The sequence below is a fragment of the Spermophilus citellus genome (genome assembly GCF_964194105.1).
Source record: "Spermophilus citellus genome assembly, chromosome: 1".
Taxonomy (NCBI): Eukaryota; Metazoa; Chordata; class Mammalia; order Rodentia; family Sciuridae; genus Spermophilus; species Spermophilus citellus.
In genome coordinates, this window is record NC_138182.1 from 185024647 (window position 1) to 185045823 (window position 21177).

Consider the following 21177-nt stretch of genomic DNA (forward strand, 5'->3'; position numbering starts at 1 on the left):
TAATGAAGGAAAATTTGTAATTAATTGTTATTTTGAAAGCCAGTATCTTCTGAGGTTTTCCACAAGGTGTCAGTATTTCTTAAAGATTGTCATTTCAAGTGTTTAAGGTAAAAAAGAAAACTTTTAATATTCTTTAGGCAAAGACTGATATAGATTTACTTGCAAATTTTAAAAGATTAAATGAAATCTTTATAATTATTAATTATGGAATTTTTAAAGAACAAAAGCTTTTAAAAAATTACATTAAATATAAGATACTGAAAAATTTTTGTTTTAAAGAAGTGAGGGAAATGGTAAATAATTTTGAATTTTATAGGCTGCGAAAGATAAATACCGTGAATTGGCCATAGAAGGCATGCACAGAGATCTCGTGTTCCGCTTTATTGAAGTTCAGACACTTCTTTTGGCTCCATTCTGTCCGCATTTGTGTGAGCACATCTGGATACTTCTGGGAAAGGTACCTTACAGGTTTAAAATGTCATGAGTGGTTTTGATTTTTGGCCTTATCAATTGTTGTGATTATAATATTACTTAAGAGAAAAAGCTGAAGAGCTGGCATAGAAGTGGTAGATCAGTGTTAAAATGCTTGCACAAGGCTTGACATGTGCAAGGCCCTGGATTTGATCCCCATTACCACCCCCTAAAAAAAGAGAAAAAAGCTGAAAATGAGTATTTTAAGAATAATACTGGATTCATCATCGTAATTATTACAACATGTTAAAAAATGACTAAACAAAACAATTAAATTGTATATGTGCCTTTATTTGTATATAAATGATACATATATTTTAAAATTGTGATAGTATGTGTTTCACCTAATTCCCATCTGTTAAGAAAAGTTGTAATACATTTGAATGTATTCAGCTATGCATTGTATTATGTGTATTTCAACTGTTGAAAAAGGTGAAAACATTGAGAAAGATATAAAACAATGGTTTTGAGGTGCTTATAAATCAAAATAGAAGCATATGTTAGCATAAGTTTCTTATTATCAAATTCTAGGCATATATATATATATATAGGACTGTATATTCAGGATACTATATTAGCATTCTTACTGTGAAGATAAATTTAATTATTTTTCCCAGACTTGCAAATAGATTGCTGTTTTGATGACTTTTTTCCAGTCTTAATAACTGGGCTCTTTTTTTTTTTTCCAGTGCATGAACCATGCAAAAATGTGCTTATGATCTATATACTGAGTAGCCATAGTTTCAATACTGGATGTATTAATAGAATAAAAACTGGGAGTGTGCATAATTTATATAATAATGGTTAAATTTAAGCAAATTAGCATTGCATAATTTTCTTTGAAAGTGAGCATATGTGTGCGGGTATTAATATGCTTGTACAAATGGATGCTAATTAAGAATGTAGAATCAGACTTCACAGCTTGAATTCTAGGGAACATTAGATCAGGGTCTGTAAAAGCGTGTTATGTGTAGTCAGGTTTGAACTCTGTGCACAGAATTACAGATGGTACCCTTGATATGAAACTGTAAGCAAGAACTGTAAAATAGTTGTGTTGTCAGATCTCACTGAACCTTTCTTTGTTTCTGTTTTTAAAAGCCTGACTCAATTATGAATGCTTCATGGCCGGTGGCAGGTCCTGTGGATGAAGCCTTGATACGTTCCTCACAGTATCTCATGGAAGTAGCACATGACCTTAGACTGCGACTTAAGAACTATATGATGCCAGCTAAAGGAAAGGTGAAGTTTGTTCCTTAAAAGTTATTGATCTGATTTCTTGAGCTGTAGGGGTCTAATTCTGGAAATCTTTGCCTGTACCCATATGTTGAAGTGTTTCCCAGTTTTTTCTTCTGACAGTTGTAAAGTTTCTGGTCTTATGTGTAGGTCTTTGATCCACTTTTTTTTTTAAATGTTTAATTTTTTTTAATAGTTGTAGATGGACAACATGCCTTTTTTTGTTGAGTTTTTTATGCAGTGCTAAGGATTGAACCCATGCTAGGCAAGCACTTCTGCCACTGAGCTACAGCCCCAGCCCACTTTGGTCCATTTTCAGTTGACTTTTATACAGAGTGTGAGATAAGGATCTAGTTTCTTTTTCTATATATATATATATATTTTCTATATATATTTACTTATTTTTTAGTTGTAGTTGAACACAATACCTTTATTTTATTTATTTATTTTTATGTGGTGCTGAGGATCGAACCCAGGGTCTCGTATGTGTGAGGCGAGCGCTCTACTGCTGAGCCACAACCTCAGCCCAGATCTAGTTTCATTCTTCTTTTTTAAAATTTTTATTTGTCTTAATTAGTTAGACATGAGAGTAGAATGCATTTTGACACATTATACATAAATGGAGTATAACTTCTCATTCATCTGGTTGTACGTGATATAGGGTTACATAGGTCATGTAATCATATATGCACATAGGCTTATAATGTCCAATTCATTCTACTATCATTTCTACCTTCATGACCCCCCCTTCACTTCCCTCTGTCTAGTCCAAAATACCTCTATTTTTCTCTGCCCCTTTATTGTGAATTAGCATCCACATATCAGAGAAAACATTCAGCCTTTACTTCTTTGGGATTGGCTTATTTTGCTCTGTGTAATATTCTCCAGTTCCATCCATTTACTGGCAAATGCCATAATTCCATTCTTCTTTAAGGCTGAGTAGTATTCCGTGTGTGTGTGTGTGTGTGTGTGTGTGTGTGTGTGTTTGTGTGTGTGTGTGTGTGTACACACCATATTTATCCATTCACCTGTTGAAGGGCACCTAAGTTGTTTCTATAGTTTAGCTACTGTGAATTGAACTGCTATAAATTGATGTGACTGTGTCACTATAGTATGGCTGATTTTAAGTCCTTAGGGTATAAACTGAGGAGTGGGTGACTGATTCAAATGGTGGTTACATTGCAAGTTTTCTTGGGAATCTCCATACTGCTTTCCATAGTGGTTGTGCCAATTTGCAGTCCCACCAGAAATATATGAGTGTACCTTTTCCCCCACATCCTAGTTAGCATTTATTGTTGCTTATATTCTTGATGATTGTTGTTCTGACTAGAGTGAGATGGAATCTCAGTGTAGTTTTTATTTGCATTTCTCTAGTTGCTAGAGATGTTGAATATTATTTCATATATTTGTTGATCAATTGTATTTCTTCTGAGAAGTGCCTTTCAGTTCCTTTGCCCATTTATTGATTGAGTTTTTAAAAATTTTTTTAATTCTTTTTAATTATACATGGCGTAGAGTATATTTTGACATATTATGCATATGTGGAACATAACATCCCATCTTTTTTTCTTTATTTTTAAAATTTAGAGACAGGGTCTCGCTGAGTTGCTTAGGGCTTTGCTAAATTGCTGAGATTGGCTTTGAACTTTAAATCCTCCTGCCTCAGCCTCCTTAATTGCTGGGATTACAGGCATGCACCACCATACCCAGCCTAACTTCCCATTTTTGTGGTTGTATATGATGTGGAGTTTTACTGGTTATGTATTCATATATGAACATAGGAAATCATTCTCTTTCATGTGGATATATAATTTCCCCATGCCCATTTGCTAAAGAGGCTGTCTTTTCCCAAATGTACATTTTTGACAACTTTATCAAGAATTACATGATTGGAGCTGTGTAGGTTTGAGTTTGTGTTCTTTCTGTTCCATTGCAAGAATCAATAAATGGGATGGCATCAAATTAAAAAGCATCTGCACAGCAAGAGAAACAGAGTGAAGAGATAGCCTACAAAATGGGAGAAAATCTTTTCCAGCTACTTGTCTGACAGGTTTAATATCCAGTATATGTGAAGAACGTCAGAGCTTAACTCTAACAAAAACAACCCAAATCAAAACTGAGCAAATGAGCCAAGTGCTGTGGTACATGCCTATAATCCCAGTAGATTGGGAGGCTGAGGCAGGAATATCACAAATTTGAGGCCAGTCTTAGCAATCTTTCTCAAAAAATAAAAAAAGAATTCTGGAGGAAGCACAGTGGTAAAATGCCTCTAGGTTCAACCTTAGTACTCCCTCCGCCCACAAAAGACTAAAACTTGTATTGCTATATTCACTGCTAATACAGTTCTGTAGTGTGTATATTCATACATGGTAAAGGCAGTGGTAGAGTGCATCTGGGGAGTGGGTGTTCTCAGTTTTGATTTATATACAAGCCAATGAAAGCTTTTTCCTTTGCTTCTACTATGTAGAAGACTGACAAGCAACCACCTCAGAGGCCCTCACATTGCACCATCTATGTGGCGAAGAACTATCCACCTTGGCAGCATACAACTCTGTTGGTTTTGCGTAACCACTTTGAGGTGAGGCTCTTAGTAGACTCCCCCCCCCCCCCCCCCAGTGGTGTGTTCTGCTTATGTTGTTTTTGTTTTTAGGATGTTAGCAGTGTCTGGGAGAAAGATGACAGGTAGCTTTGTTCGAGTCCATCCAGGTTGGGATCGTTTGTTATCCTTGGTAGTTCATAAATGAATTCTGAGGGAAAGCTGCTATTATTTTCATCATTTCTAAAAGTTGGATAAAAATAGATCTAGTTGAATGTAATCAAAAGGTGGGGGTTTTTCATATATGTGGTTAAAATTATGGAGCAAAAGGACAGAGTTTGTCTTTTGACTTTGTTGTGACTTAAAAGGTTGGATTCAAGCCTTAACCTTGTTATATTTGAAGTAAATTGAAGCTTCATTCTTCCAAACTTGAAAAGAAAATGTTTTAATTTGATAATAGAAAGGTAAGGTTCAAAGATGTTTTTGGGAAGTATCTTTGCAATACGATGGTTTTATATAAAGTAAATTCAAAATTTATACTTAGTTCTAAATTTTCTAAAGGAAAAAAAAATTCCTTTTTCTTTTACATTCAAAGAATAAGGAACATAGTGTATCTTGTATAATTTGTACTTTTTTACTCAGGTAACCAATACAGTTTTTAGTAGACACAAACCATTAAGGTGCCCTTAAGAAAGAGCCTGAACAAAATAGGGATTATGGTGAAAATGAAGTGATGACAAAAAAGAAATCCATAGCTCTGATTTCCAGATCTTTTTTTCTTTTTTAATATTTTTTTTTAGTTGTAAATGGACCTTTATTTTATGTATTTATATGCAGTGCTGAGGATCGAATTCAGGGCCTCATACATGCAAAATATATATATAATATATAAATTTTTAGTTGTAATTGGACACGATACCTTTATTTCACTTATTTATTATGTGGTGCTGAGGATCGAGCCTGGGGTCCTGCATGTGCGAGGCAAGCGCTTTACTGCTAAGCCATAATCCCAGCCCTTGAGTTCTGTTTTTTAAATGACCAATTTTGTTTGTATGTATGTATGTACGTACGTACGTATGTATATATCCGGGATTGAACTCAGGGCACTCAGCCACTGAGCCACATTCCCAGCTCTATTTTTGTATTTTATTTAGAGACACTGTCTCACTGAGTTGCTAAGCAACTGGCTTTTGCTGAGGCTGGCTTTGAACTTGCGATCCTCCTGTCTCAGCCTCCCGAGCCACTGGGATTACTGGCATGTGCCATTGCTTCTGGCCCTGATTTCTAGATCTTTACTGGAATTTTGCCAAACTACTTAGTTAATTAAGAAATACTCAGAAAAGCTGCTTTGGCATTTGTAAAATTTGATGGAAAGTGAAAAGCCTTTTTTTATACCTTGTGAATCTATTTTTATGGATATTTGTATCTTTGGTTGTGGGTAATAGAAATGGAAGATAGACTTGCAGATTTTGAATTATGGCAAGTAAAAAATAAACACTACTTTGAAAATGAAATTGTAACACAGTGGATTGATATATTCAAACCAGCAAATCAGAGGACTAGTGGAAGAATCAAATATAGTAGTATATGATATCTCGGGTATTTAAAAAAGGCATCGCCTCAGTTCTTTCAGAAATTAAATATTTATTTTGTATTCTTTGACTAGATATTGTTTTGAAACAACATCATTTTTTGGCATTATCAGCTTCTTTTTAAAGTTTCGTTTTCATCCAAAAGAACTAAAAAAATCTTAATTTGTAATCAAGAATGTTGTTATGTTAAATATGGCACCTTTTTGGTGATGTAAGGAAGAGGAGTGTTTCCCATCCTCTTTTTTTCTTTCATATTTTCAGAGAAATACATTGACAAGTGGAGAAAACATTTTTTCCCCATGAATTTTAGTAAAGGTTAGAATTAAATGGAAATAAGTTCCTCGAAATCTTTGTATACGTTTCTTTTCATTTAGATTCATTCCCAGCCCTTGACTTTTACAACTAGTAAAAAAATAAGTTGCCCAAAACTCTGTAAAGGCCACCTGCTTTGTTTCTCACCAAATTGAAGGAGCCATTGATGTTTATGGAAGTGATTTAGATTTAGTCAGCACATTGCGGACTGGTGCATATTAGTAATGTATGATAATATGTGTTAATTTTTAATAAATAGAACTGACAAGATATTTAAATTTTTTTTGTAGTTGTAGATGGATAGCATGCCTTTATTTTATTTATTTCATTTTTTATTTTTTTTAATGTGGTGCTAAGGATTGAGCCCAGTGCCTCACACATGCAAGTGCTCTGCCACTGAGCTAGAGCCCCAGCCCCAAAATGACAATATTTTTAACATGTTGGTAACTAGGAATTCTTTCTTTTCACATTGGTAATAACAATTTAAAAACACTCAAAAGCAGACATTATATAAATCTTTATGTTGTTTAGTTTTCCATTTTAATATGACTAGTGAAATGAAGATAAAGAACTTTATAAGACTATATTCTGTTCTTACTAGATAGGAACTAATGTTACAATCCTGGAGTTGCTGTTATTGTAAGAAAGACTAAATATTCAGTGCCGTACACTTGGTTTTCTCCTTTAAACTAAGAAAATGTATCTTCTAAATTTAGAGTTGAAAACTCCTGTCTGCATTGTTCATTCAGCCTTCACTTTGCCATGATGTTGAGGGCTGCAGATATGCTCTGCTCTAATAGACTGGTAGAGCCACCATTTTGTGTCTGGCTTACTTCTTCATATTCCTCTCTCCCCTTTCCAATTTTAGACCAATGGTGGAAAATTGCCTGATAACAAAGTCATTGCTAATGAACTAGGTAATTTGCCAGAATTGAAGAAATACATGAAGAAAGTGATGCCGTTTGTTGCCATGATTAAGGTAAGCTGTGGACCTTTCGCAACTGGGACACTGGAGTAATGCTTAGGCAGGATAGCAGAGGGACAGAGAAAAGCTTTGGGCAAAGTTTCTCTCCCGTGCTCCCCTTTCCTACCTCCCCGAAATCTGCTAAAATAGCACTTTTCAATCAATGGTAGTAAGAAATGAGCTATCAGATTTTGGGTTTACCTGAGGGATTGCTGAATATGTGAAAATATGTATTATGGAAGAAAAATTGGTTTAGAATTGCTGTACTAAATTATTCCCTTCTTATGCTTCCTTCTCTTGTTTTCAGTTTGAGGGGGAAACGTTCTGTTTTTACTAGATCCTATTACTGGGACCAAGATTTTACATTTGTGTAGTTGTAGGTTAGAGTAAACTTTGGTTATAGTAATTGGACCAAGGATTCTCAACAATGACTCTAGATAATTTGGGCCAGATAGTTTTTTGTTGTGAAGAGTTGGCTTCTTTAGGATTTCATTTAGCTTTAAAGAAGCACTGTCAGACTGTTTGCATGGTGTATATATTTTAAATAATATTGGTGATTTGCCCTACAAATTATCCCATCCCCCACCCCCTCTGCCCCCCATACTGGGGATTGAACATATGTTCCCAACCCTTATTATTTTTATCTTGAGATAGGTCTCACTGAGTTGCCAAGTCTGTCCTCAAACTTGGCATCCTCTTCCCTCAATCTCATTTGTAGGTGGGATTACAGATGAACAAACTCAAATTCATCTTTTTTTCAGGGACCCACTTCTGCATAACTAACACATTCCTGACTATAGGGGTATTAATTTATAGCAAATGGTAAACTAAAGTATTGGATAGTAGGAATAATGTCAGGTCACTATCATGTAAGTGCAATGTGTTCTAGACATTTATATCTGTGCTTGTGAATTTGGATCATGAAGGTTACACTTTGTACAACAAATATTTAATTTAGAGTTAAGAATTTTGGGGGGTGCTGGGGTTGTGGCCCAGTGGTAGAACACTTGCCTGGCATGTGTGAGGCACTTGGGTTCTATTCTCAGCACCACATCTAAATAAATAAATAAAATAAAGGTCCATCAATGACTAAAAAAAGTTACAAAAAAAAAAAAAAGAATTTTTTTTTTGTATAAGATTGTTTATTATATAGTATGAATTTTTTTTCTTTAAAGTTTATGGGAATATTTTCAAGATTTTTTTGTTTGGTATCTTGGAAGATTAAAAAAAAAATTTTTTTTTGATTACCTGTAGGGATATTTTTCATATATTTGTGTGATTCCAAGAGCCCAAGGCCTTTTGTTTAATTGTTGAAATGTAAAGATTTTTTTTTTTTAAACAGGCATGTGCTACGCTGTGCCTGGCGGGGTGGGGGGGGGGATTTATATAATTTTATTTTTAGTACTAATGGACACAATGCCTTTCTTTCTTTATTTTTTATGTGGTTCTGAGGATCAAATCCAGTGCCTCACACATGGTAGACAAGTGTTCTACCACTGAGTCCCAGCCCCAGCCCCTCGAAATGTAAAAATTTTATCAATTGAGAGAAAAATGATTGCTTTGAAGGATGTAAATCAGTGTCTTTCTAATGCAATTTTATTTTTCAAAAACATTTTGACTATTAGGAAAATGTGGAGAAGATGGGGCCTCGTGTTCTAGATTTGCAATTGGAATTTGATGAACAGACGGTGCTTATGGAGAATATAGTATATCTGACTAATTCCCTTGAGGTAAGAGGGCTAGGGATTGTAGTTACTAATAAACTATAGTAGCCATGACCCAGTTTTTGAATTTTATAATAAGCCTTTTTATAAACTTCACCTTCTATGTTTAGTATTTTTGCCAATTATATTCAGTCAAATATTTGGAGGGTAAGAGAATGAGAAGGCTATAAAATTTTCGGAAAGAATAATAATGAGCTATCATCATGTTTCATTTATCAGTTATCCTACGTGTAAAAACTATGTCTAGATTTTCTCCTTAGTTTTTTTTTGATACTAGGGATTGAACCCAGGGGCGCTTAACCACTGAGCAACATTCCCCAGCCCTTTTTATATTTTATTTTGAGACAGGGTCTCACTAGGTTGTTGAGGCTGGCTTTGCATTTGAGATTCTCCTACCTCAGCCTCCCAAGTTGCTGGGATTATAGGTGTGCACTACCACACCCAGCCCAAATTGTTTTTAAGAAAACAAGAGACCTTATATTTAAATGCCCACAAAGTCTCTTTTTACAGAACACTGTAAATTGTTTTTCCCCCTCCCTCAGTTCAACTTCAGATTCACATAATCTGTGGTTTATGATTTGTTATCAATCATAACTACATATATATATTCTGAAAATGCTTTCTCTCAAACAGCTTAGGCAGAAGGGAAAATAATTTGCTTCAGAAAACTGTTAGAGACTCAAAGTGGTTCCAGTGATAATGAAGACATACAAGTCAAAAAAATGATGCAGATTTAGAGTTTCAGTAAAATTGTTTCATACATGAGATAGGGAATCTTGATTACTGTAAAAGGCCACATTAAATTCTTTTTTGGAAATAAAATTTAAGCAAAAAAAATTGTTTCATACAGAGATGGAAGAAAGTTATTCTAAATAAACATTTAATTTTATTATTGTTTTTATTTTTTTGTTGGTGAAGATTGAGCTTAGGTCTTTACACATGCTAAACATTTGCTCTTTAACACTGAGCTACTTCTCCAACCCTTGAACCTTTTATTTTTTGGTATTGGGGGTTGAACTTAGGGGTGCTTTGACACTCATCTATGCCCAGCCCTTTTTAAAATTTTTAGTTTGAGACATTATCTTGTGCAGTTGCTGAGGGTCTTGCTAAGTTACTAAGGCTGGCCTCAAACTCACAGTTCCCCTGCTTCAGCCTCCTGAGTTGTTGGGATTATAGGAATGTACCTTCTTGTCTGTCTTAAGTATTTTATTTTAAATGAGTTAATGAAGTTGAATATTAACATATTTTCAAGTATATGTATTTGTAATCGTTCACATGTATTTCTGAATTTGTCTAAGCTTTATATATATATTTTATATATATATATATTTTTAGTGTAGTTAGACGCAATAACTTAATAACTTTATTTTATCCATTCATATGTGGTGCTGAGGCCCGAACCCAGGGCTCCATATGTGCCAGGACAGCACTCTACCGCTGAGCTACAACCCCAGCACCACCTGAGTATAAGCTTTTTCTCCTGATTTCCTTTTTCTTCTATGTGCCATATAGATGCCAGAATTCATTATAGGAAATGATAAATATGACTTGATTAAGAATATTCTGAGACATCTAAGATGAGGGTTAAATAACTGATCACAGATTTTATTTAATGTTTATTTGGAAAATAATAAAATTGCACAGCCCATTTCATGTTAAGTGGGAAACCTAGTTGTGCTCTTGATGAAATGAGGTGGTGATTAATTTCAAATCATATTAAGTGATACTAATGACTTCCATTTTTTCCCCTCTATTTAGCTAGAACATATAGAAGTCAAGTTTGCCTCTGAAGCAGAAGATAAAGTCAGGGAAGACTGTTGTCCTGGGAAACCACTTAATGTTTTTAGAACAGAAGTAAGTTGAAGGAATCTTATTGAACCATTGCATTTTAGAGCTAGAAGAGACCTTAGAGGTCATTACATCTAAGCCCATCATTTTAAAGATGGAATGAAGAATGGTCCAGAGAAATTACGTGATGATTTGTTCCAGGTCACAGTTAGAAATGGAACTAAAGTTGAGGTCTCCTAATTCCCTGGTCATAACAGTAGTTACTTTTCCTCACTTTACTCTTTATGGATGGTATCCGATCTTATTTGAGGTTTTAAAAATAATAAAAATAATATGAGTTTCAGAATCCGGTGTTTATTAAAAACAATATAGTAGCAATTTAAATGTCAGAGTTTTTTAAATAGTGAAAAGGAGCTTTTCAAACTTTTGATTGTTATTCCAGGCATTTTGTTTTTTGGTATAAACCACATCAGTACATCATCTTGTTATGCTAGAATTGCGTCCTCCTCCCCCCTTTTTTATATTTTGTTTATCATTGGTAAAATAAAAGGTCTTGAGGTTTTAGAGATTCTATTTATTTGACCTCCAAGAATCCATTCAGATTGGCAGCACTTGGCGAAGTCCAGTGTACTACAACTGAGTATACATGATTCCCTTCATATCTTGATAAACAGAGGACTTAGATGTGTTACTTTTTCCACATTTAATTGAAAACTTTGCAAACAGAAAACCCCTGTTTTGAAAGAATAATTTTCATAATCCTGGAAACCTCTTGAATTTATCATTGTATAATGATATTCTTATTACATTCAGATGTGGTAGTTTTCAAAAATGCAATTCTTTGGGCCTTGGAGATAGATAGAAATGAGTTTACTTCATGCTACTACCAAGTATTCCATTAAGCTACTGTGTATTTAAGTCTTTTACTGTTAAAATAATAAACAGAGTCCCTGTGAGAGGTAGAATGATCAAGAACTGTGTTTAATCCTTGCCCTGTCACTACCACTGTGACTTTGGGCTACTCAGTCTTTCTGTTTCTTGGCTTCTCATTTGTGAATAAGAGTTGAAAGAACTACCTCTCAGGATATAGAACTATTCTAAAAAAATGTTTAGTACAATACATGATGTATAGAAGCTTAACAAATGGTGGTAGTTGTGGAAGAGAAAATAATTATTACTTTTATCTATCGATATTGATATTTGTAGTTGTAGTCATTTTTATCTAGGTGTCTGCTTATAAGCATGGTTTTTCATTTGAGTAGTCTTAGTCAAGATTTTAGAATATCAGAATTAGGTCTGTCTTTCACTGAGTTGAAAGTGTAGCAGAGTTTCCCCTTTCCTTAGCAGTATTCAGGTTTGATTTCCTCTAACAGTCATTCACTCTTTGTTTTCCTAGCCTGGTGTGCAGATTTCCCTGGTAAATCCCCAGCCATCCAATGGTCACTTCTCAACCAAAATTGAAATCAGACAAGGAGATAACTGTGATTCTATAATCAGGCGTTTAATGAAAATGGACCGAGGAATTAAAGGTAAATGGCTTCCCTGAAACTTCACTTTTTGGCAGTAACTTATGAATTTGATTAGTTTTAAGCAGAGGGGAGAAAGAAAAGTAACTGACTTGCTTATGGATAGCTGTGTAATACAGAGTGTTGAACCCAGAATCAAGAAACATTCTTTTTAGGACTCTGGGGTTAGATACTAGTTTAGTGACTTTGTCATCTAAGCTGTGATTTTTAGCAAAATGAGGAAACAGGGTTAGATAATTTTTCAAGATTCCATCTAGCTCTAGAATTGTAACAACTCATTTCTGTTTGTCAGAGGTAATTTAGGATAAAGAATACACACCTTTAATATTCTCAACTAACCCCTCCAGCTGGGTCTGTTCTTGGGGAAGGAAGGAAGATAAACAGAATAAAAGTTCTCGAGGGCCTGCCATTTGTTAGGCATTTAATCCTTTCACAGTCCTATAACATAGATGATATCATTGCCCCCTTTCTATAGATAACAAAATGAAAGCTCAGAAACACTAAGTAACTTGAAAAGTTTGTTCATCTAGTAAATCTTGGAGGTGGAATTCAAACTTGAGTCTGTTTAACTCCAAAGTTTATATTCTTTCTTCTAAATTATGTGCCTACAAGTAAAATAATAATCTCAATTTCTGATCAAGGTCTTCTGTGATTAGATTCAGTATAGTAATTTTTGACTTCCTTTTTTCATCACCTAGCCAGGTCCTGGGCAGAGTGTGAAGGGAGTTAGTCTGTCTATATTGTTTTCCTTCTGAATTATGAAGTAAAATTAATATCGAGTCTCTATTTTGCATGTTCTCTCCTTTTTATTTTATTTATTGTTTGTTCTTTTTTTAAAATTTGGGGTGCTGAGAATTGAATCCAGGGCTTTGTATATGCTAGGCAAGCACTGACCACTCAACTACACTGCCAGTCCTCCGTTTTTTATTTTGGTGTGTGTGTGTGTTTGTGTGTGTGTGTGTGTGTGTGTGTGTGTGTGTGTTGCTGGGAATTGAACCCAGGGCTTTGTGCATGTGAGGCAAGCACTCTACCAACTGAGCTATATCCCCAGCCCTTCTCTTTTCTTTTTGAGAGCAATCAGAAATGGTTTAAGCCATTTCCTATCAGTATAAAAAATTTCTAATGATTTATAAATACAAGACAATGACTTTTAAGAACTACAAGTGGTAAATTTATATATGCACAAATTAAACATATAGCACACACAAAAAAAGATGAGATTATTTCCAGCTCTGGTAATCAAGGATGAATATATGGAGAAAATATTTTTTTGGATGTGCCTTGAAAATTATATATGTGATGGTGAGGGGAAAGGTATATCAGGAGGAGGAAAGTACCAACTGTGTGTTTACTCTGTATGGATCATCATCACTAGGTATATATTAGGGCTAGGGATTTTATTGTTTATAGACATATTTTTAACATTTTAATAATTTTTAAGTATACAGTTCAGTGGCATTGAATATATTCTCATTGCTGTGTAACTCACCAACATTCATCTCCAGAATTTTTCATCTTCCTCATCTGACTGAAACCCTTTACCTATTAAACTGAATTCCCTATTATGCCTCCTTCTAGTCTCTGGTAACCACTGTTTACTTTCTTCCTCTGTGTATTTGACTATTCCAGGTATCTCATGAATGGAATCATATAATATTTGTATTTTAATCTTTTGATTGGATTTATTGGGTGTATTTTATTTATAAACTTTTTCTTACTATTTTTAAGAGATGGTGATCTCACTATGTTCCCCAGGCCCGCTCTAACCTCCTGGGCTCAAGTGATTTCCTTCTGTTGGCCTCTTGAGTAGTCAGGACTACAGGCATGTATCACTGTACCCAGCAACATTCACTCTTTTTGTGTTTAGCTTATTTTACTTTACTAAATGTTTTCAAGATTCATCCATGTTGTTATAGACATTTATTTTGCTACCTTAGGAAACTAGATAAAATAGAATGGTAGCTCAGTCATTTAGAATGTGTAGGCTATAAGAAGCAGAACTTGAACATTTATAGAAATATGAATATGTAAGAAGCCATTTTGTGACTTGTCATTTTTGTATTGCAAGTATTCAGTCATGAGGGGATTTCATAATAAGAAGAGACCTTAGCTTTGAAGAACACTTTAGTGTTTTTTGTTTTGTTTTTTTTTGGTACTGGGGATTGAACTCAGGGGCACTCAACTACTGAGCCACATCCCCTGCCCTATTTTGCATTTTCTTTAGAGACAGGATCTCACTAAGTTGCTTAGCCTCTCACTTTTGCTGAGGCTGGCTTTGAACTTGAGAACCTCCTGCCTCAGCCTCCTGAGCTGCTGGGATTATAAGCATGCACCACTGTGCCTGGTAACTTTAGTGTCTTTTAAAGAAAATAGGTATTTTTATGGACTCACTGGGTAGGATTGACATAAGGTTGTAACCCATGAGAGGATGCATTCCTATATTGAAATTGCATATACTTAGGTGTATCACTGAATAGGTTCTTCAGAGTTGTACAGACATGTGTTTCTTATCTCTTGTCTTTTCTCATAGAGCCTCTGGCATAATTCTTATATTCTTTGTCATAGTGGCTGTGAATAGTATGATGATAGTGTTTTAAGTTTGGTGTTGGTAACTGCTGTAAATTTTAGAAAACAGAAACATTAGGGGGAGTTTGAAATTGATATTCCTGTAAGTATTTACTGAAGAGATCTAACCTTGATACTTTTCCAGAAGCCCTCAGGATACTTTGATACCTTTGGGGGCTGAGTGTATCGAGTATATGAGATGGAGAAGAAGTTAAATTCAATAACATAGTTCTTAGTCTGTCTGTCTGCAATAGCCAGCAACTTGTCCAGTTACTGTCAATTGTATTGAAGGTGATTATGATCTAGGACCAGTAGGAACTACACTAAAGCCATCATTTCACTCCACAAAGGCCATTGAGCAACTATTTGATGATAATGACTTTAAATCATTCACAACCCATGCCACAAATGAACTAATAACTTGGAGGTGAAAGACTCCATTTCACATTATCAATCCCTAGGGACTTTCAATCACTCTCATCTTTTCTCTAAGTGCCTTAAATCTTATAGTTGCAGACTTAAATTTCAACATTTTCAATAAGAGAAGTCTGGGATAAGAAAAGATAGTAGAACCACAAAGAAAGCACCAAGAATTTATTGGCATTAATGAACTACATGGTAAAACATCAAAGTAAATATTTTTTGTCACTTAGAAGCCTAATTGAGTATTAAGGTTTATTTGAAATAGTTTGAATTAGAATTTCTAGAAGTGAAGAGGGAAGATTGTTTCAGAGAGAGAGAGAGAAGAGAGATTTGAAGATATGCAGTAGAAAAAGGCCTTATATATAAAATCTGCTGGTAAGACTTATCACTGCTTCTATAGTAAAATATTTGGTACCACTGATGTACAGTATGAATTGCAATGGTTGTGAAAACGAATTGTATTCTCCCAAGTAAGATCATGACTGTCTTAAAGATTATGCCTGCTGCTTAGGACTTGTGCTATGTCTGAGTATAGGTTGTATGGTCTCTGCAGACGCTCTCCAAAGACTCTCCAGCAGAGTTTGCTTTCATGGTAGGTAGTTGTTCTGTAAGCCCCAAGATTTCTTGTCTAAACTTGTGGTTCTTCAGTTTTTGTTTCCTAAAAATAACAGAATGCCTGGATAACTTTTATTCCAGATATCAACACCAGCTGCATTAATGTCTCCTTTTATCTCTTATCCCTCTCATACTAAGCTTCATACTCTCAAGATGACATGAGTGAGTGTAGCTTACAGACCACCCAGCAGTCTGTTTTAGAAAGGGGTGGATGTAATTCAGAAAATAATTTCTGTTTCTTTGGATGAGGTTTAGTATAACTAGGTATGCTCCACTTAGAATGAGATATAAACCCAGAATCATCATTAGTATTCATTTATAATATTTTTCTGTCATGTAAAGCAAAGTCATTTGGGGATGGGGATATAGCTCATTGGTAGAGTGCTTGCCTCACATTCACAAGGCCCTGGGTTTAATCCCCAGGACCACCAAAAAAAAAAAAAAAAAAAGTCATTTGTTCTTGGGAGGTCTCCAGATTGCTGGAGGAAATTTCTTTAAGGCTCAGTTGTTGGCAGGATTGTTAGATCATAATTTTTTTCATGAAAAAAGTGTTTTTTTTTTTTTTTGCCAGAAGCCATCTTTTTATATATATATATATTTTTAAAATGTTGTGCATTTCCACTCTCTTTTTTTTTTTTTTTGAGAGAGAGAATTTTTTTAATATTTATTTTTTTAGTTATTGGCGGACACAACATCTTTGTTTGTATGTGGTGCTGAGGATCGAACCCGGGCCGCACGCATGCCAGGCCACCCGCGCTACCGCTTGAGCCACATCCCCAGCCCCCAGAAGCCATCTTATCTGCTTGCACAAGAGCATATCAAAAAAATCTCAAGCAGAGTAGGATTGAAACTCATCTGGAAATTTGAAATTTTAAAAGCTTTGCCTTTTCCTTCTGCTTTGCCCCTTCTCTGCTTGTCTCATCAACTTGTTAATACAAACACTTTGATCTTTTGAGCAAAGCAAGAAATGGATAATGCTATTTCTTATAGTAGTAATTATTTCTCCAAATGTAGCTCTAAGGAAAGCTATAACTCTTGCAAGTTTAATGCATTGCAGGAAACACAACAAGAAATAAATAAGTTTTAGACTTTTTGATTTTTTTTTTTTTTTTTTTTTTTGGGTAATGCTGGGGATTGAACCCAGGGCCTTGTGCATGCAAGGCAAACACTTTACCTACTGAGCTATATCCCTAGCTCTAGACTTTTTGATATTTTGAGACATATAAAAAGTGATTTAAAGATTATATAAGTTAATGCTCAAAAATACACTAAGTTTTTTCTTTCTCTAGGTTGTCATTCCAGGAGATATGCTATGTAGATTGTCTGACAATCCTTGATCTGACTAAAAAGCTGAAAGGGGGTGAAGATTTATTAGATTTCAGCTGTGCTCCTGAGATTAGATCCTAAAATTTAAATATCTGACAAAAATATTTTTGTTTAGATAGAACAGTGGGTGTGTTTTAATTTGAATTATCAGTCTCACTCGTGAGTTCAAGTCATTACTATAATTAAATGTTCATATTGATAATCTCTTCTGCTATAGACCTTTCCCAAGTGAAACTGATGAGATTTGATGATCCACTGTTGGGACCTCGGCGAGTTCCTATCCTGGGAAAAGAGCACACTGAGAAGACACCCATTTCTGAGCATGCTGTTTTCCATGTGGACCTCATGAGCAAGAAAATTCATCTCACTGAAAATGGGCTACAGGCAGACATTGGCGATACAATTATTTATCTGGTTCATTGAACTCATGAAAATTGAAGATTTACCGTAGTTTCTAGGTATACTACTACTCTTAGATCCTTAGGCTAAGCCTAAATAAATTTTATTTCTAACCATTAAATCTGTATGTAATCACAAGTCATCTTTGATTCATGGACCTAATAAATTTTGTGCTATGCTATGTTATTTTTTTGAACAAATTATTGCCATTTATCAGAAGTTTCTAGTCCTCAACACGAAAGTGTCAATATGCTTATTTTATGAGGTGTACTTTTATACTGTTTTTGAAGGTTTAGAATATCACACAGCTTTTTATAATATATCAATTTAAGGAGTTAGCTATCTTTCTTATTTAAAAAGAAAAAAATAAGACAGCCAGTTCTATTCAAGAAAGGAATTCTCATGATTTAAAAGAGTAAATGAGAATATTTTCACTTAACTATGATCACTAAGTGTTTCATGTAAAGAACAAATAGGTTCTGTATTTTTTAAAACTTTTAAAAACTTTAATATAGCCAGTTAACAATCACATTTTTTTTTCAGGGCTAATAGCAGTAGTGTAAAAGTAGTTTATTTCATCTACACTAATTTAGGTATTTTAACAGAAAGAATTTTTTCTCCTAGGAATTTGCATTTACCAAATTTGAGTCTGATTGTGTTTAAACATCATTCTGACTATAATTTTTGTTATTTTTTAATGGTGCTAGGGATTGAGCCCCCAGGGTATTCTACTGAGCTTCATATCTAGTTCTTTTTATTTTAATGTGGGTCTCAGTAAATTGCTGTGGCTGGCCTTGAACTGGAATCTTCCTGCTTTAGCCTCCTGAGTCACTGGGATTACAGGCCTACACCATGCCGTTATTTTATTCTTGCCGAAAGCTTTTAATATTGTCTGTGTATCATTCTTCATATTAGGAAAAAAATGTAAGGCATTGACTAACAGAATAACATTTCTGTCTCTGATGAATTTGATTATGGGGAAAATCCAATTTCTGATAATTCTCAGGAACCTTATGTCTAATTGTGAGGTCATATGAATGGATTTCATGATTTAATTTTGTAATTCAGGATTACTCAGCCTAGTTGAATGTTTTATTGTGGATTTATTGAAGCAAATTATAGAAGGTTAGAACTGAAATGTTCCTTAGAAATTCTCAAGTGCAAATCACCATATTTATGCTTGAGGCAGGCAGTATGGAATGATGAGGCAAGATCATACTTTTTCTTGCTTTCTTTTTTTTATATTTTCTAGTTGTAGATGGACATAATATTTTTATTTATCATTATGTGGTGCTGAGGATCAAACCCAGGGCCTCACACATGCTAGGTGAGCAGTATACCACTGAGCTACAACCTCAGCCCCAAGATCACACTTGCTGAAGTCAGGCAATCGAGGCTAGATTCCCATTTCTTCCATTTTTCTGTTTGTGTGATCTTAGCAATTACTCAGAGCCTCAGTTTCATCTATACAATCAAAGTAACAATGGCACTTACCCTGTAGGCTTATTATGAGATATTTAGGTATAATCTAGGAAATCTGTATCCTTACTGTTTTATTTTCAGCTTAGATTTACTAAAATCTATCATGGTCCTTTATTTACTCCTTATAGGTTGGACAGCTTCTACTTTGCATATAAATATAGATTGTATCATCTTTCTGATAAATTGAACTTTGTTGTTGTTGGGGATTAAATCCAGGAATGCTTAGCCACTGAGCTACATCCCAACCCCTTTTCTTTTTCTTTATTGTTTTGAAATAGGTCTCTTTAAATTGCTTAGGGCCTCACTAAGTTGCCTTGAGATCCTTCTGCCTCAGCCTCCCTGAATTGCTGGGATTTATAGGCATGTACCACCATGTGCAGTTAAATTGAACTTTTTTTATTGTGGTGCTGGGGTTTGAACCCAAGGCCTTGTGCATGTGAGGCAAGCACTCTACCAACTGAGCCATATTACCAGCCCTAAATTAAGCTTTTTTAATCAGAAAGTTTTTAACTTTTAGTTTTTCTTTCTTTCTCTCACACTTGTCTTTTTTTCCTCCTCAAGTCTATTTTGCCTAATAAATAATATAGTAATTCTAGTTTTCTTTTGGTTAGTGTTCATGTGGAATACCTTTTCTATTATTTTACCCTTCTGTAACTTTATTTTACCACTTTATTTTGACAAATTTAAAGCCTGCAGGAGAGTTGAAAGTATTGGCCAATAAATATCCTTATACCTGTCACCTAGATTTTTCAGTTGTTGGTATTTTGCGACATTTGCTTTATCTGTCTCTAGCCTCATATTTGTAAGATAAACTTTTTAGTTTAGACTAGTTTTTAGATTTATAAGAAAGTTGCATCTGTAGGACTGAGTTCCTGTATAACTTTCACCCAGCTTCCCCTATTAACATCTTATATAACCTTGGTTTGGTTGTCAAAGCTAACTAACATTGGTACATTACTGTCAACTAAATACAGATTTTTTTTTAAAAAGATTTTACTGTTTTGGGGCTGGGGATGTGGCTCAAGCGGTGCGTGCGGCCCGGGTTCGATCCTCAACACCACAAACAAAGATGTTGTGTCCGCCGAAATCTAAAGAATAGATATTTAAAAAGATTCTCTCTCTCTCTCTCTCTCTCTCTCTCTCTCTCTCTCTCTCTCTCTCTCAAAAATTTTTTTTTTCTAAAAAAAAAAAGATTTTACTGTTTTTTCACTAGTGTCTGTACTATTAAGGATCTTGATTCAGGATACCATATTGCATTTAGAATGTACTTAAAACATTTGGAACCATTTGAGAATAAATTACACCATGACGCTTAATTTTTGAGTATATTAAAACATGCATCTCCTAATAAGAACAATGGCATTCTATATAATCACAATATCATTGTTATGCCCAATATATTTATAATACTAGGCAATAAGCTTTCCTAATTGGGATAATAAAATTTCCTTATTGAGTTACTGTGTTGATGCCTCTTAGGATCCAGTGAAAGATCAAGCATTACAGTTTATGGTCTATTGATCTTTCTTTTTTAACAGTAAAACATCGTCTTAGACACTTTTACATCTATAGGTGGCCCATTCAGCCAAGATCTTTCCCAAGAAACAATCTATAGAATTAGTACACTATTGCCCATGTGTTAAAGGGACAGAGACAGATACAAACAAAAAACCCATAATGACAGAGGATCCCAAAACCATGGCCTACAGACAGGAACCTTTAAAACAGACCAGATAGGGAAAAAAAATCTCTCCAAGGTTCCAACTCCTGCTTAACCATGACTCCTACACCAGTAGTGCCACAGATGTCCCCACACGGGAACCAGATGCTCCCACAAAGGAGAACCAGAATCAAGGGTTTTGGTGTGCACACTGTGGAGCTTACCAGATGGCCAAGATGTCATGACTTTACTGCATTCAGTTTTCCTTTTTCTGAAAACAGACCAAAATGGAGCAATTCTTACAATGCCAGTAAAGAAGGCGGGAGTTCCCCGAAGCAAAGGGGCTTTGGCAGCTGTTGAGAGTCTCTCAGTCCCTCCCTTTACTTACAGCAATATAGCTCCTCTGGTTTGGTTTGACCCGAGGCACACTTTCCAGTAGTCAGCTCTCAAAAAGTTCACCTTACATCCTCCGCATGGAAGTGCAGTTGCTTAGAGTGCCAAGCTTGCCCAAAAAAGCAGAGCGGGGGCTGCTCTCAGGTCCCATTTGGGTCACCAAAATTT

The 21177-nt window shown here is 34.9% G+C and overlaps 1 protein-coding gene across 3 annotated transcripts in view; it reads left to right on the forward strand.

Annotated features, from left to right (window-relative positions):
- LARS1 (leucyl-tRNA synthetase 1) overlaps positions 1-17660 on the forward strand; it is a 68542-nt gene extending 50882 nt beyond the window's left edge. For all 3 annotated transcript variants that reach the window (XM_081301773.1, XM_081301774.1, XM_081301775.1), the window contains 8 exons: positions 317-457; positions 1570-1710; positions 4172-4282; positions 7013-7123; positions 8734-8838; positions 10591-10686; positions 12017-12149; positions 17293-17660. In XM_081301773.1, the coding sequence (XP_081157899.1) occupies positions 317-457; positions 1570-1710; positions 4172-4282; positions 7013-7123; positions 8734-8838; positions 10591-10686; positions 12017-12149; positions 17293-17498 (1044 nt within the window). In that variant the 3' untranslated portion in view covers positions 17499-17660. The remainder of the gene's footprint in view (positions 1-316; positions 458-1569; positions 1711-4171; positions 4283-7012; positions 7124-8733; positions 8839-10590; positions 10687-12016; positions 12150-17292) is intronic.
- The last annotated feature ends 3517 nt before the right edge of the window (positions 17661-21177 follow it).